Raw genomic sequence first — 16,604 nt, forward strand, 5'->3', positions numbered from 1 at the left:
TATGTATATCTCTCTTTTAAACCAGGTATTCCCAATCACCAGTCCTTTTTCAGCACACAAATCTACAAGCTCTTCACCATTTCCATTTACAACACTGAACACCCCATGTACACCAATTATTTCCCCAACTGCCACATTACTCACCTTTGCATTCAAATAACCCATCACTTTAACCTGGTCTCATGCATCAAAACTACTAACACACTCACTCAGCTGCTCCCAGAACACTTGCCTCTCATGATCTTTCTTCTCATGCCCAGGTGCATATGCACCAATAACCTCCCATCCCTCTCCATCCACTTTCAGTTTTACCCAGATCAACCTAGAGTTTACTTTCTTACACTCTATCACATACTCCCACCACTCCTGTTTCAGGAGTAGTGCTACTCCTTCCCTTGCTCTTGTCCTCTCACGAACCCCTGACTCTACTGCCAAAACATTCCTAAACCACTCCTCCCCTTTACCCTTGAGCTTCGTTTCACTCAGAGCCAAAACATCTAGGTTCCTTTCCTCAAACATACTACCTATCTCTCCTTTCTCATTTTTTCTCATCTTGGTTACATCCACACACATTTAGACACCCCAATCTGAGCCTTCGAGGAGGATGAGCACTTCCCGCTTGACTCCTTCTTCTGTTTCCCCTTTTAGAAAGTTGAAATACAAGGAGGGGAGGGTTTCTAGCCCATTTGCTCAAACACACATATTTATACTTAAATGCACATATACATATCAACATGTACACATATACATACCTATACACAGACATACACTTTTACACATGTACATATTCATACTTGCTAGCCTTCATCCATTCCTGTCGCTATCATGTCCTACGACACAGCATTGCTACCCCCTGCTTCAGCAAGGTAGTGCCAGGAAAACAAACAAAAATGGCCACATTCAGTCTCTAGCTGTCGTGTGTAATTCACAGCTCCCCATAGAAAAATTCAGTAAATTTTTCTTATAGTTATACAAAGGCATGCAAAGGAATTCAAAAAGCAACAGACCATTGGGTTCTTTTGAGCCTATTTGTGGTGGTGGAAGATACCAGAAACTCTCAGAATAGTGTGATGGAAGTTAGAAGGCATACAGGTAATTCAAAGAGAATAGCCTGCAAATTATCATTTTGACCATGATGGTGCAATTAATGAAAGTTGTAGACTTGAAGCAAAGTATTTATCAAGTATGTTCTTAAATGTATCTACAGTACTTATTCCTGGGGTTGGGGTAGAGAGAAAACTGCTCACAGATTCCCTGCATTTTGCAGAAGGTGACTAAGATGGGCGGGAGCGGGTGGCTGGAAATTCTTCTTATATTACTTTCCAAAAGAAGGAACAGAGCAAGGAGCCAAGTGAGGAATTTTCCCCTCTAAGGCTCAGTCATCTGTTTTTATGCTTCCTCATTTATGTGGGAAATGGTATGCATGTATGAAAAAAAATCTATAGTACTGCTTTCACCCACTCTGCTTGACAAATTTTTCCCATGTTAACAGTCTTGTTGAAGAAAAAGTACTTCACCTCAGTTTAGGTAAATTGTTTGCCTATAAGTTTGTATCCATTACTATGAGTAAAATCCGATGAATCAAGTGTTTGGTAACTTGATAGATCAAAATTGTCAAAACCTTTGATCAGCTCCTAATGTATTACATCACTGTTTAACCTTCTCTTTTCTAAGGTAAATGGATTCCTGTTGTTTAGTCTCAACTTGTAGGATTTGTTTCTCAGTTCGGGAATCACCTTGGTAGCTCAAAACTGTACTTTCTTTATTCTGTCTATATTTTTTTGGTAGGGTGACCAAAACTGAACACAATATTCAAGATATGGATGTACCAATGAATTGTAGAGTAAGGATGATTTCCCTGGACTTAAAGGCGAAGGCTATGCCTATGAAACTAAGAATTTAGTTTGCTCTTTTCACTGCTTTTTTGCTCAGCTTACTTGGTTTTAGGTCACCAGAGATTATTACACCCAAGTCTTTTTATTCCTTTACTTTATGCATTTCAAAAGAATTCATACTGTAGCTTGCCATTTCTTACCATTATGTAAAATTTTGCGCTTATTGATATTAGAATTCATTTGTCACTTATGAGTCTAGTCATCAGTGTTTCTGTGTCAATTTAAGACTGTAGATGTACAGGTTCATTTGTAGATTTGTTTCCCAGCATAGACTTTGAGCATTACTGCTGGATCATTGACCATGAAGATTTTTGAGATATGGTCAGTAACTGAAGTGTTTAAGGATATGTTTGCAAATACCTCCTTAACAATGTGGAAATAGGTATACCTGTTATATGGAATAAGATGACAGATGGGAATCTTATATCCTTTTGTTAATGATGGAGCCTCATGCATGTTTTGAGCTATGAAAATTTTACAGGCATGAGGGAATTTTCTTTTAGAAATGTTTTCACATTGCTGAGATCTGAGATCATTAAGATACATTACTGATAGGTGAAAGCTACCATGTTCAGTTTTTATCATACAATTTGAGAACTTTGAAAGATCTTCGTAGGGTGCACAGTAATGAGATTCTGGGGAGAAAATCTCTTAACTGGAATTTTGATAGGGTTAAATGAGCAATACTTGGAGGGAACTTTGGAAGAATTGAAGGGCCTTAAGTCAGTGACCATTTTGTTTTTTAGAGCTATGGAGAATTGTATACTCTGGAAAGTAAGGAATAATTACTGTAAAACAGAATAGCTAAAGCATTTGATATTTCAAGACTGGTTATATAAATTTATAATGCAAGCTAATTTAATATCTCCACATTTACTGTACTAGATACGATATTTCAAGGGTTTGATTGATTTGACTGTAACCTCCATGCAAGTACCTTCATGTACCTCATGTACCTATGATAATTAGTTGTTTCAGCTGGACTAGTGCATGACAATAACCACCTGAATTGTGTTGAATAACATCTGTTGTCTAGTACTCCTCTCCTCTTCCCATCACAATTTGCATGCTTCTTTCTTACTTTTTCGATGTTTCGCACATTAGTGAGGTAGCATTTGGAATGGATGAAGGAATAGTCTCATTTGCTCACTTCCAGTGAAACCAGAGCCCCCAATCCTCAACTAGGTTTCACAAACCTTTCCCTGGTTTCCCCCTATTGCTTCATATTATCTAGCTTAGCTCATTGACAGTGTCACTGCCTGTATTCCATATTGCACCATTTCACTCAGTCTTGCATACCCACACCCTCCCACATGTTCAGGCCCTGAACACTTGAAACGTCTTTCACTCCATCCTTCCACCTCCTCCCTGGTTCCTCCATTTCCTAGTTCCTTCCACTTCTGACATATACAGTATACCTTCTCAGTTATCGTATCCTCACTCAAACCATTTCAGCACACCCTCTTCAGCCCTCTCATATATACTCCTTTTACTACCACACCACTTTCTTACCCAGTCATTTCTTACATAGTCAACCTTTCACTCACCAAATACTGTCTTCAAACATTTGATTTCCAACTTATTCACCTTCTTCTGTACTTTGTTAGCTTTGCCCTCACAGACCAGTAACCTCTCATTTTACTTATTCTTCAGTGCACTTAGGACCAGTGCACCCTGTGTCTTGCTTCAGCCTCTGTTCCATTTGTTGCCATGTCCACTCTCAGGCATATGTGACAACCCACATCCACCAAGTTTTCCTTTCAAAGTAACATTCTATATGACATGTATCTCTCTCCTGATGAACCTAATAACTTAGATTTTATTCGCAAATACTCTTAAGTTTCTCCTGTTATACATTCTCCCATACTCAGAATTTAGATTCTGCAGTTTCTCATTCGAATTTTCCACCAGAGCCTTGTCATCAGCAAACAGCACCATTATTCTCTGCTCATCTCATGACAAAGAATCTCTATAAGTGTGGTGATGTGAAATAATGTATAAAATCAAACATAAATGTGTGACTGAAAGGGTCAGGAAACCAGAGATTAGCCGAGCAAGTACCTCCCATATGCCAAATAGGATTGTTTGCACAGCAACAAATGTATTAAGTTTATATGATTTTTTTTCCTTTTTCAGTTTTCTTGATATTTCCTATTAGTTGAAAAATCTGAAATATTTCATTGAATTTTTTTTTGGTAATCCTTCATCCCAGAGACCCCACCTAGATTTCGTGGCATCCATCCTGAAAGGGTTAAGTGGACATAGATTGTAAAGGATGTTTTTCAAGTAAAGGAAGAAAATTTCATTTGAAATGAAAGAACATCATGTAAGAGTTGGAAAACAACAAAGAAACAAGTGACGGGCTTCATCTTACCCAACGAGAAATATACTTTGGGCTGGGACATGTGTAATGACATAGTGCTGATCACTTCACATTCTATACTTTTTGGCATTTACATCATATCTTGCATGTAGGGATATCACCATCTTGTTTATACTTTTTTCATGTGAAGAACATTTACTTTGTAAAATTTGCCCTCCAAGGCCCCTTCTGTTGCTGTCTATCACTACTGCCAATGATATCCACACACCTTGAAAAACTTATACACAGCATAATCTAGCAAGTTGTCCTACTTTCAACCTACAAAGCATGACTTTAGACCAAGTTCCTACTCTACCAGACTTCACAGACCAAACTCCCTTCTCACACTATAATGTTGGCAGTAGATATCAACAAAACATTTGACACTGTCCCATGTACATCCTCACACAAAAATCACAAAAGTTGTTAACCATTTTCCTTGCTGGCTATGAACCAGAGTCACTCACAGAGGCTTTACTTCCCTAAACTTCAAACTCTGTAGTGGGGTTCCCCAAGGAGCAGTTCTTTCTCCAACTGTCTTCATCCTCATGCAATATTTCTTCCCATAAACTCCCACATACCATATTGTGAAAGTCCTCTCATACATAGATAATGTGAGTTACATCACAACTCCCTGACATTGTTGAGGTAACAACAAACATGTAATATTACATTTCTAGTTTACAGAAAATAGAATGTTTGTACTTCTACAGAAATCTTGTATCACACTCTCAACCACAGTCAGTTATAGATATAACCTGCCACCTCCTGTAACCCTAAATGGTCAACCACTTTTAATCAGCAGAACTCCAACTATCCTGGGTATCTTATACAACACTAACCTGACGTTTACCTCCCAAACCAAGGACATCAGTAAGAGGCCATAAAAAACTGGGGATCCCTGGTACTCTTACTGGCACCACTTTTGGACGAGGAAAAGAGTCCCTTATTATCCCCTGGGGATAGGGGTGAAAGAATACTTCCCACGTATTCCTCGCGTGTCGTAGAAAGCGACTAGAGGGGACGGGAGCGGGGGGGCGGAAATCCTCCCCTCCTTGTATTAACTTTCTAAAATGGGAAACAGAAGAAGGAGTCACGCGGGGAGTGATCATCCTCCTCGAAGGCTCAGAGTGGGGTGCCTAAATGTGTGTGGATGTAACCAAGATGTGAAAAAAGGAGAGATAGGTAGTATGTTTGAGGAAAGGAACCTGGATGTTTTGGCTCTGAGTGAAACGAAGCTCAAGGGTAAAGGGGAAGAGTGGTTTGGAAATGTCTGGGGAGTGAAGTCAGGGGTTAGTGAGAGGACAAGAGCAAGGGAAGGAGTAGCAATACTCCTGAAACAGGAGTTGTGGGAGTATGTGATAGAATGTAAGAAAGTAAATTCTCGATTAATATGGGTAAAATTGAAAGTTGATGGAGAGAGGTGGGTGATTATTGGTGCATATGCACCTGGGCATGAGAAGAAAGATCATGAGAGGCAAGTGTTTTGGGAGCAGCTGAATGAGTGTGTTAGCGGTTTTGATGCACGAGACCGGGTTATAGTGATGGGTGATTTGAATGCAAAGGTGAGTAATGTGGCAGTTGAGGGAATAATTGGTATGCATGGGGTGTTCAGTGTTGTAAATGGAAATGGTGAAGAGCTTGTAGATTTATGTGCTGAAAAAGGACTGATGATTGGGAATACCTGGTTTAAAAAGCGAGATATACATAAGTATACTTATGTAAGTAGGAGAGATGGCCAGAGAGCGTTATTGGATTACGTGTTAATTGACAGGCGTGCGAAAGAGAGACTTTTGGATGTTAATGTGCTGAGAGGTGCAACTGGAGGGATGTCTGATCATTATCTTGTGGAGGCTAAGGTGAAGATTAGTATGGGTTTTCAGAAAAGAGGAGTGAATGTTGGGGTGAAGAAGGTGGTGAGAGTGAGTGAGCTTGGGAAGGAGACCTGTGTGGGGAAGTACCAGGAGAGACTGTGTACAGAATGGAAAAAGGTGAGAACAATGGAAGTAAGGGGAGTGGGGGAGGAATGGGATGTATTTAGGGAATCAGTGATGGATTGCGCAAAAGATGCTTGTGGCATGAGAAGAGTGGGAGGTGGGCTGTTTAGAAAGGGTAGTGAGTGGTGGGATGAAGAAGTAAGAGTATTAGTGAAAGAGAAGAGAGAGGCATTTGGACGATTTTTGCAGGGAAAAAATGCAATTGAGTGGGAGAAGTATAAAAGAAAGAGACAGGAGGTCAAGAGAAAGGTGCAAGAGGTGAAAAAAAGGGCAAATGAGAGTTGGGGTGAGAGACTATCAGTAAATTTTAGGGAGAATAAAAAGATGTTCTGGAAGGAGGTAAATAGGGTGCGTAAGACAAGGGAGCAAATGGGAACTTCAGTGAAGGGCGTAAATGGGGAGGTGATAACAAGTAGCGGTGATGTGAGAAGGAGATGGAATGAGTATTTTGAAGGTTTGTTGAATGTGTCTGATGACAGAGTGGCAGATATAGGGTGTTTTGGTCGAGGTGGTGTGCAAAGTGAGAGGGTTAGGGAAAATGATTTGGTAAACAGAGAAGAGGTAGTAAAAGCTTTGTGGAAGATGAAAGCCGGCAAGGCAGCAGGTTTGGATGGTATTGCAGTGGAATTTATTAAAAAGGGGGGTGACTGTATTGTTGACTGGTTGGTAAGGTTATTTAATGTATGTATGACTCATGGTGAGGTGCCTGAGGATTGGCGGAATGCGTGCATAGTGCCATTGTACAAAGGCAAAGGGGATAAGAGTGAGTGCTCAAATTACAGAGGTATAAGTTTGTTGAGTATTCCTGGTAAATTATATGGGAGGGTATTGATTGAGAGGGTGAAGGCATGTACAGAGCATCAGATTGGGGAAGAGCAGTGCGGTTTCAGAAGTGGTAGAGGATGTGTGGATCAGGTGTTTGCTTTGAAGAATGTATGTGAGAAATACTTAGAAAAGCAAATGGATTTGTATGTAGCATTTATGGATCTGGAGAAGGCATATGATAGAGTTGATAGAGATGCTCTGTGGAAGGTATTAAGAATATATGGTGTGGGAGGCAAGTTGTTAGAAGCAGTGAAAAGTTTTTATCGAGGATGTAAGGCATGTGTACGTGTAGGAAGAGAGGAAAGTGATTGGTTCTCAGTGAATGTAGGTTTGCGGCAGGGGTGTGTGATGTCTCCATGGTTGTTTAATTTGTTTATGGATGGGGTTGTTAGGGAGGTAAATGCAAGAGTCCTGGAAAGAGGGGCAAGTATGAAGTCTGTTGGGGATGAGAGAGCTTGGGAAGTGAGTCAGTTGTTGTTCGCTGATGATACAGCGCTGGTGGCTGATTCATGTGAGAAACTGCAGAAGCTGGTGACTGAGTTTGGTAAAGTGTGTGGAAGAAGAAAGTTAAGAGTAAATGTGAATAAGAGCAAGGTTATTAGGTACAGTAGGGGTGAGGGTCAAGTCAATTGGGAGGTGAGTTTGAATGGAGAAAAACTGGAGGAAGTGAAGTGTTTTAGATATCTGGGAGTGGATCTGTCAGCGGATGGAACCATGGAAGCGGAAGTGGATCATAGGGTGGGGGAGGGGGCGAAAATTTTGGGAGCCTTGAAAAATGTGTGGAAGTCGAGAACATTATCTCGGAAAGCAAAAATGGGTATGTTTGAAGGAATAGTGGTTCCAACAATGTTGTATGGTTGCGAGGCGTGGGCTATGGATAGAGATGTGCGCAGGAGGATGGATGTGCTGGAAATGAGATGTTTGAGGACAATGTGTGGTGTGAGGTGGTTTGAGCGAGTGAGTAACGTAAGGGTAAGAGAGATGTGTGGAAATAAAAAGAGCGTGGTTGAGAGAGCAGAAGAGGGTGTTTTGAAATGGTTTGGGCACATGGAGAGAATGAGTGAGGAAAGATTGACCAAGAGGATATATGTGTCGGAGGTGGAGGGAACGAGGAGAAGAGGGAGACCAAATTGGAGGTGGAAAGATGGAGTGAAAAAGATTTTGTGTGATCGGGGCCTGAACATGCAGGAGGGTGAAAGGAGGGCAAGGAATAGAGTGAATTGGAGCGATGTGGTATACAGGGGTTGACGTGCTGTCAGTGGATTGAATCAAGGCATGTGAAGCGTCTGGGGTAAACCATGGAAAGCTGTGTAGGTATGTATATTTGCGTGTGTGGACGTATGTACATGTGTATGGGGGGGGGTTGGGCCATTTCTTTCGTCTGTTTCCTTGCGCTACCTCGCAAACGCGGGAGACAGCGACAAAGTAAAAAAAAAAAAAAAAAAAAAAAAAAAAAAAATTATTCTTTACAAACAGCTCATCTGCTCAACCCTAACAAGGCTTTCAAGAGAACCAGTGGCTGCATAGCATCCAGAATATTCAACACTTAACAGCCAAACAAAAATGCTTCTAATACAATCTTACTTCAATATGCTTGGCACCCAGTTCTTTGTAACAGCATTGGATGCCTTCCACATAAAAAAACTCCATAATCTAACCACTAACCCCAAAGATGAAACAGAAAATAAACCCTTGCATCACGCTTTAGCAATCCAAACTCACAAATCCTCCCTTTCCCAACAAACGTGACATTTATTAAAAGCAGAATCAGTAGGGACTCGACAGGCACTTAACAACTGCCTTCCTAGGCCAGTCTTAGATTTTTTCCTGCCAGACATACAGCCATCTTAAACTACATTCAAAAAGCATGTATGATATAACTTTTGTTTTAGCATACTGGATACCAGTCAATTCTGTGATACTGCAAACACTTACTCAGCATACCACAGGAGCTATTGTATCCAAGATGCCGCATTAATTTTGAGGGCACTGAACATTTAATCCTCAGTTATCCTGCACTCATTTCATAGACTTACATACAAGTGGTCAAATTCTTCCTTCCCATGAAACATGACATTGATAAAACATACACATAGAAGTGACTCAGCAAGCACTTACACTCCCCAGGCATGTAATATGAGTAATGCTTTCATAGCAGTGAAAAGGATACCACCTATTTCTGCAATACTGCAAACACTGTTTGATCATACCACAAGATCTGACATCCTGGGTATCTTATGCAACACTAACCTGACGTTTACCTCCCAAACCAAGGACATCAGTAAGAGGCCATAAAAAACTGGGGATCCTTGGTACTCTTACTGGCACCACTTTTGGACGAGGAAAAGAGTCCCTTATTATTCTTTACAAACAGCTCATCTGCTCAACCCTAACAAGGCTTTCAAGAGAACCAGTGGCTGCATAGCATCCAGAATATTCAACACTCAACAGCCAAACAAAAATGCTTCTAATACAATCTTACTTCAATATGCTTGGCACCCAGTTCTTTGTAACAGCATTGGATGCCTTCCACATAAAAAAACTCCATAATCTAACCACTAACCCCAAAGATGAAACAGAAAATAAACCCTTGCATCACGCTTTAGCAATCCAAACTCACAAATCCTCCCTTTCCCAACAAATGTGACATTTATTAAAAGCAGAAACAGTAGGGACTCGACAGGCACTTAACTGCCTTCCTAGGCCAGTCTTAGATTTTTTCCTGCTAGACATACAGCCATCTTAAACTACATTCAAAAAGCATGTATGATATAACTTTTGTTTTAGCATACTGGATACCAGTCAATTCTGTGATACTGCAAACACTTACTCAGCATACCACAGGAGCTATTGTATCCAAGATGCCGCATTAATTTTGAGGGCACTGAACATTTAATCCTCAGTTATCCTGCACTCATTTCATAGACTTACATACAAGTGGTCAAATTCTTCCTTCCCATGAAATATGACATTGATAAAACATACACATAGAAGTGACTCAGCAAGCACTTACACTCCCCAGGCATGTAATATGAGTTGTGCTTTCATAGCAGTGAAAAGGATACCCCCTATTTCTGCAATACTGCAAACACTGTTTGATCATACCACAAGATCTGACATGCCCAAGGTGCAACTTTTGTTCTGAAGACACTGAACACTTACTCCTCTATTGTTCTGCACTCACACACATATAATAACATCACACCTTTCGACCTGTGGCCTAGTTGGATCTCCATAGAAATGGTTCTTAGGGCAGGAAAGAAGTAAAGTATTTTTGTGTATTTGGGCCATATGTTTTCTTTCAAATGTCTTTTTGAAGATAACTGCCTTTTATGAGCTTCCTAGTTGTTTGCCTTTAGGTTGCTTTGATATCTTGTGAGATCCTGAAAATCATCTGTCCTAATTTCAGAGTACAGATGTGTAGGGATAAAGCTTGATCAGATTTAAAGAATTTGATGTAGTTAGAGCATCTAAAGTACTTTTATCGTATTATTTTTACATGAACTACCACGATACAGTTTGAACCCAACTGGCTGTGTGGTGCTAATGCTGCCCATGCTATGCTCACTGCCTCGTCAGTTCTCTAATGGCATTCATGGAGTAATGATGTATTGTTTGCCACTCACATAATCCTATGCTTGTTCCCATGTTTACCCGTCTGAAATTGCACTCCCCAGGCAGGTATGCATTACATTTTCCCATCAACATACTGGATACCACCCAATTTCACAATACTGCAAACACTAATTCATCATACCACATGTGAAGTTTACATTCAGAGGACTCTGAACATAGTCATGCTTGGAATACATTGGCACTTAGCAAATGGCAAACAGTATGTCTGTACCCAATGAATGCCAGTAGAGAACAAATGTGGAGGTTAGCATGGCATGTGCTGCGTTAGCATCATGCAGCCAGCTGTCATATATCTACTAATCCTGTGTTATGCTGCCAGACATATGATATCCCAACATAAGTGAAAACTGGGATTTATTCTACAGAACCTAACACATGAAAGCTTTATCTTAATAAGTGTTGGATTTTTTTTTTTTTTTTGTGAAGACTAAATTTTTACATCTCTGCTTCTTTGTTGTTTTGTCTATCTATTGGTAGCCAGTATCTGACGTAGTTAGTGAAGTTCTCACAGGAGGCCATGGAGGAGAAATCAGTGCCCAAGCTCGTATGAAAACTTAGCTGTGAGCACAGAATCCCTTACATTGTTTGTATCTGTGTTGAATATGGCACCACTTCCACTTACATTTACAGAAACCTTACTGATGTTGGTTGGTGCCTGAATGCGGCCAGTGAATGACCGGACCACTGCAGAGTGAGTGTTATAAGATTCTTCATTAGAAAAGCCTTTAGGAACTGCCTCATGCTGGGAAACACTCCACCATCTATCCCAGTTGTTGAAGTTCCTGGTGGAGGTTCTAATGAAACACTCATTTGCCACTGATATGTTTTAGATGATCTTTTTATCATTGTAATTGGTATATGTGCTTTGTATTTTGATTGTACATACGTTTTGGCCTACATATTATCTAATTTTTTGTATTTTATGACTTTTGTTGACTTTTCAACTGATTTTTTTAATGTTTTGTTTATACAATTGAATTGGTTGTTTTATTTGATATTTTGGCATATCAGTATTCTTACCAGTATAGAATCACCATGTGTGTCTCCTCAATGATGATACAAGTCTCAGGTGTTGGATGATGAAGTTGTACCACCATGTGGACTACTGGGCCACTGTCACAATTACCTTTTAGATCATTTCTTAAAGACATGAGAATGTAGACAACAGTGGCTTCAACAGTGGTTGGGGAGCTTTATCTTTGTCAGGCCTCCACTAGTCAACATTACTCTTTGATTCCCCATAGACCCAACACAGTGGACTCAGTAGCCTTGCTGACATGATGAACCCTAATGGTATGGTTAACCCATGTTGCCTCATAATTACTCATTCATCTTTGAAGGCAGTTATTTAAGCAGTCCCTTGCTCTCAGACACACAAGTGTGCATACTATGCTGATTATGTTTCCTGCCATGACACTGACTTATTCATTCCAACAGGAGCACTGTGATATGTCATCTGTACCATTGCCATGGGACTTCGGTTTTATCACACCTCTTGCTTTTGCACCACCAGTAGCATCTTGTCCATGACCTACACTGTTCTATACTTTTCACTGATTATCAGTTTCAGACACCCTTTCAGCTGTTAGCTATCACAAAAGAAATAATACAACCTGAAAACGTGTTGAAATGATATATAATTAGATTCTCATGGGCACTTGCATTTAAGGTGTTGGGCAATTCTATTCCACCAATTTTCCCTCGGTCAGTTCCCTCACCAGTTCTCCCTGGTCATTTTTCCCAAGAATATGAATATGTCTAGGACCTAATCTCATCTAACCAAGCCTAACTTATCCTAAAGAAGTTAGTCTTTATGAATTTTATATTTCTATACTATGGTTAATTGGCTTGGGGGATTTAACTAGGGAGGAATTGTCTACCTATGGTGTTCCAGTATAATTCCCTGCTTCATAATCCATGAGATTCATGCATTAACCTGCACTTGAGCAGGTTTGGCAGGGTATATTCCATGGTGGGTGTAGGACTGGTCTCTCAGTTGCCAAAGTTTTTGACAAAGCTAATTGTCCTTGCATGGGAGTTGCCACCTTACAGAAATGGGAGACATAAAAGGCATGTTCATTCCATTTGTTTCATTGATGATGATGTTTGAGCATTATTCCCTTTGTATATTACAAATGTGTATTGTTAGTTGTGATAAAGATTGACTTTTTCATTTCAGTTCCAAAGTCACCAGATCTTCCACATCCTGGTGATTGCTGCAGCCTTTGTCCATTATCATGGAATTTCCGAGATGGCCATGTATCGCCTCACGCATGGAGATTGTACTGCGGAAGACCTAGCAGCAATTGAAGCTCAGGATCTCCTTTAAACTTTGTAGAAAGATGTTAGATATGAGTGTGGTCTAGTTTGTGTGCTTTGTTACACAGTTGTTGGTATCAGGTGTGATGACCTAATCGTAAACCAGTGGTAAGCTAACAGCTGGCCTGTGATACGCTGGTAGTAAACTAATGTTTGGTTCATGCATGAAGACTCATCAAAAGAATGACACGCATAAAGATAATCAATAATTTCAATAGATGATAGTTTGTGGAAAGTGCTTTTATATTTTGAATTATTTAAAATCTAATATTCACTGTCCAGATTTTTGAAAGTTTAGAGATTGTATTTTTAACCAGTCACATGGTTAACAGTTAGTGTGCAGGTCTTTGCTGGGGAAATGTTTCACATCTCCTAACTTTCAGTTTCTGCCTGATTTAAGTTATGCTTTTCCATGTGATACTAAACATACTTTGAGGAGGATGCTATACTTGGAATTATTTGTTTAGAATTTCTGATCTTTGTTTTATAAGGAAGAATAAACAAAGGAAGAATGAGTGTTTTTGGTATAGTACAACTGATATGCCTTTGTATTGGACTACCACACTACAGAAACTTTGAGTGTAATCATGTATTTGTTATTTTCTAACTGGCTTTGACATCACAAAATCATTAGTAGTCACCCAAGATAATTAATCATATTTTGAGGTTGCGCGTAGTGTACATGTTAAAGTTTAATATTTATCAAATAAGGCATGAATGGTTTTGTCAGGTGGATTATTGATTATGTGCGGTAGTTTCCTGAGATGTACCAGTTAGCACCACATGCTGTGATCTCAGCTTCATCCTTCACATCCAGTAACTTTGTTGTTCACATTTTCCTCATCTAGTGATCTTTTCAGCCACATGTTCCAATATCCATGGACTTTCTTTTTCACACATACACTGAGTGATTATCTTGGCTGCATAACACCTTATAAGAACTCTAGCCACGAAGGCTACCTTTAGTAACCTTAGCCACATATTCCCTATCCAGTGACCCTTTCAGCTGCATAACTTCATTTAGTAATCATGTCAGTTACACATGTACTTACTGATTCTTTTCTGTGCACTGCTGCAGTCAGTGACCCAAGTCTATGAAACTTAGTAGGTAATGTTCTCAATCAGGCACTACCACATCCAGCAACCTTCTTGAACTTGCATCACTACCAGCAATCCTCTCTGACACACATCCATGCTCATGACTTGTTTGGGTACACATCAAATCTATTGACTTTTAGTTTTATTTTCATATTGATTGATCATCTTGATGACCACCATCCACTGATCTTCAGCCATACTCTGTTTACACTCTGTATAGTATATACTGTTACACTGAATTCATTGATCTTGCAGTTATATTTTGCTTGATTCATATTAGTCTATCATAGCCATACACTAAGGAGTGCATTGATTCTCTGTCGCACATCACCATATCCAGTGATCCTCTTAGCTCTGCACTTTTCCCTTGAATCTCGTGTTTACAGAACACCCTATTGCACAGTGCTTCAAAGCAGCACATCATGGCATCTGCCAACTTGCCCATTCTACCATATCCAGTGAATGTTATAACCACACCTACTAGTCCACTTACCCTCCTCAGCTACTTCCACACATGCCCTGGTTCAGTCCATTAACAGCATGTAGACCCATGTATACTACATCTATAAATTCACTCCATCCTGTGCATGCCTTTCACCTTTTTGCATTTTCAGTTCCCGATCACTCAAAATCTTTTTCACTCCATCATTCCATCTCCAATTAGGTCTCCTCCATCTCTTTGTCCCCACCACTTCTAACATATGTCTTGTCTACTTTTCCCCACTTGTCCTATCCATATATCCAAACCATTTCAGCACACCATCTTCAGCTCTCAACCACACTCATTATATTACCACACTTCTCATAATTATCCTTTTATCACTTACACAATGAAATCACTGCACACAACATAGTCGTCATAATTTCATTTCCAACACATCCACCCTCCTCAACATATGCTCATTTATAGCCCATATATGTATTAATTTTATTATACTTAATCGCTGCTCTTCTGTCAGCGAGGTAGCACCAGGAAACAGAGGAAGAAAGACCCATCCACTCCCATACACATACATGCATACATGCATATACTGGACTGAACCAGGATATTTGAAGCTTCTGGGGTAAACCATGGAAAGTTTTGTGGGGCCTGGATGTGGAAAGGGAGCTGCATTACACATGACAGCTAGAGACTGAGTGTGTGTGAATGAATGTGGCCTTTGTTGTCTTTTCCTAGCACTACCTCGCGCACACGCGGGGGAGGGGGGTGCCATTTCATGTGTGGCGGGAATGGATGAAGGCAGCATGTATGAATATGCACATGAGTATATATGTATATGTCTGTGTATGTATATGTATGTATACGTTGAAATGTATAGGTATGTATATGTGTGTGTGTGGGCTTTTTTGTATATACATGTGTATGTGGGTGGGTTGGGCCATTCTTTCGTCTGTTTCCTTATGCTACCTCGCTAACACAGGAGACAGCAACAAAGGATAATAAAAAATAATGATAATATTAATAACATTATATATAACGAATGAAAATAGATGTATAAAAATGTGGGAGGCGAGAACATTATCTCGGAAAGCAAAAATGGGCATGTTTGAAGGAATAGTGGTTCCAACAATGTTATATGGTTGTGAGGCGTGAGCTATCGATAGAGTTGCGTGGAGGAAGGTGGATGTGCTGGAATGGTGTGAGGTGGTTTGATTGAATAAGTAATGAAAGGGTAAGAGAGATGTGTGGTAATGAAAAGAGTGTGGTTGAGAGAGCAGAAGAGGGTGTTTTGAAATGGTTTGGTCACATGGAGAGAATGAGTGAGGAAAGATTGACAAAGAGGATACATGTGTCATAGGTGGAGGGAACGAGGAGAAGTGGAAGACCAAATTGGAGGTGGAAAGATGAAGTGAAAAAGATTTTGAGTGATTGGGGCCTGAACATGCAGGAGGGTGAAAGGCGTGCAAGAAATAAAGTGAATTGGGACGATGTGGTATACCGGGGTTGACATGCTGTCAATGGATTGAACCAGGGCATGTGAAGCATCTGGGGTAAACCATGGAAAGTTTTGTGGGGCCTGGATGTGGAAAGGGAGCTGTGGTTTCGGTGCATTACACATGACAGCTAGAGACTGAGTGTGAACAAATGTGGCCTGTTTTGTCTTTTCCTAGCGCTACCTCGCTGGGGGGGGGGATGCTATTTCATGTGCAGCAGGGTGGTGAAGGGAATGGACGAAGGCAGCGAGTATGAATATGTACATGTGTATATATGTATATGTCTGTGTATGTATATGTATGTATACGTTGAAATGTATATGTGCGTGTGTGAGCGTTTATGTTTATATATGTGTATGTGTGTGGGTTGGGCTATTCTTTCATCTGTTTCCTTGCGCTACCTCACTAATGTGGGGGACGGCAATTAAGTATAATAATGAAAAAAAAGATATTGTTTGAGAAGGTGGAGGCATGCACAGAGCCTCAGATTCGGGCAGAGCATTGTGGTTTCAGAATTGGTAGAGGATGTGTGGATCA

General features: G+C 40.2%; 1 protein-coding gene across 1 annotated transcript in view; it reads left to right on the forward strand.

The window, feature by feature from the left end:
* The window catches only part of AdipoR (adiponectin receptor), a 45,289-nt gene extending 31,718 nt beyond the window's left edge, over window positions 1-13,571 (forward strand). The window contains exon 7 of the mRNA XM_071668251.1: window positions 12,895-13,571. Coding sequence (XP_071524352.1) covers window positions 12,895-13,044 — 150 coding nt within the window. The 3' untranslated portion in view covers window positions 13,045-13,571. The remainder of the gene's footprint in view (window positions 1-12,894) is intronic.
* Window positions 13,572-16,604: the final 3,033 nt, after the last annotated feature.

This window comes from Panulirus ornatus, chromosome 12 (genome assembly GCF_036320965.1).
Source record: "Panulirus ornatus isolate Po-2019 chromosome 12, ASM3632096v1, whole genome shotgun sequence".
NCBI classification, from domain to species: Eukaryota; Metazoa; Arthropoda; class Malacostraca; order Decapoda; family Palinuridae; genus Panulirus; species Panulirus ornatus.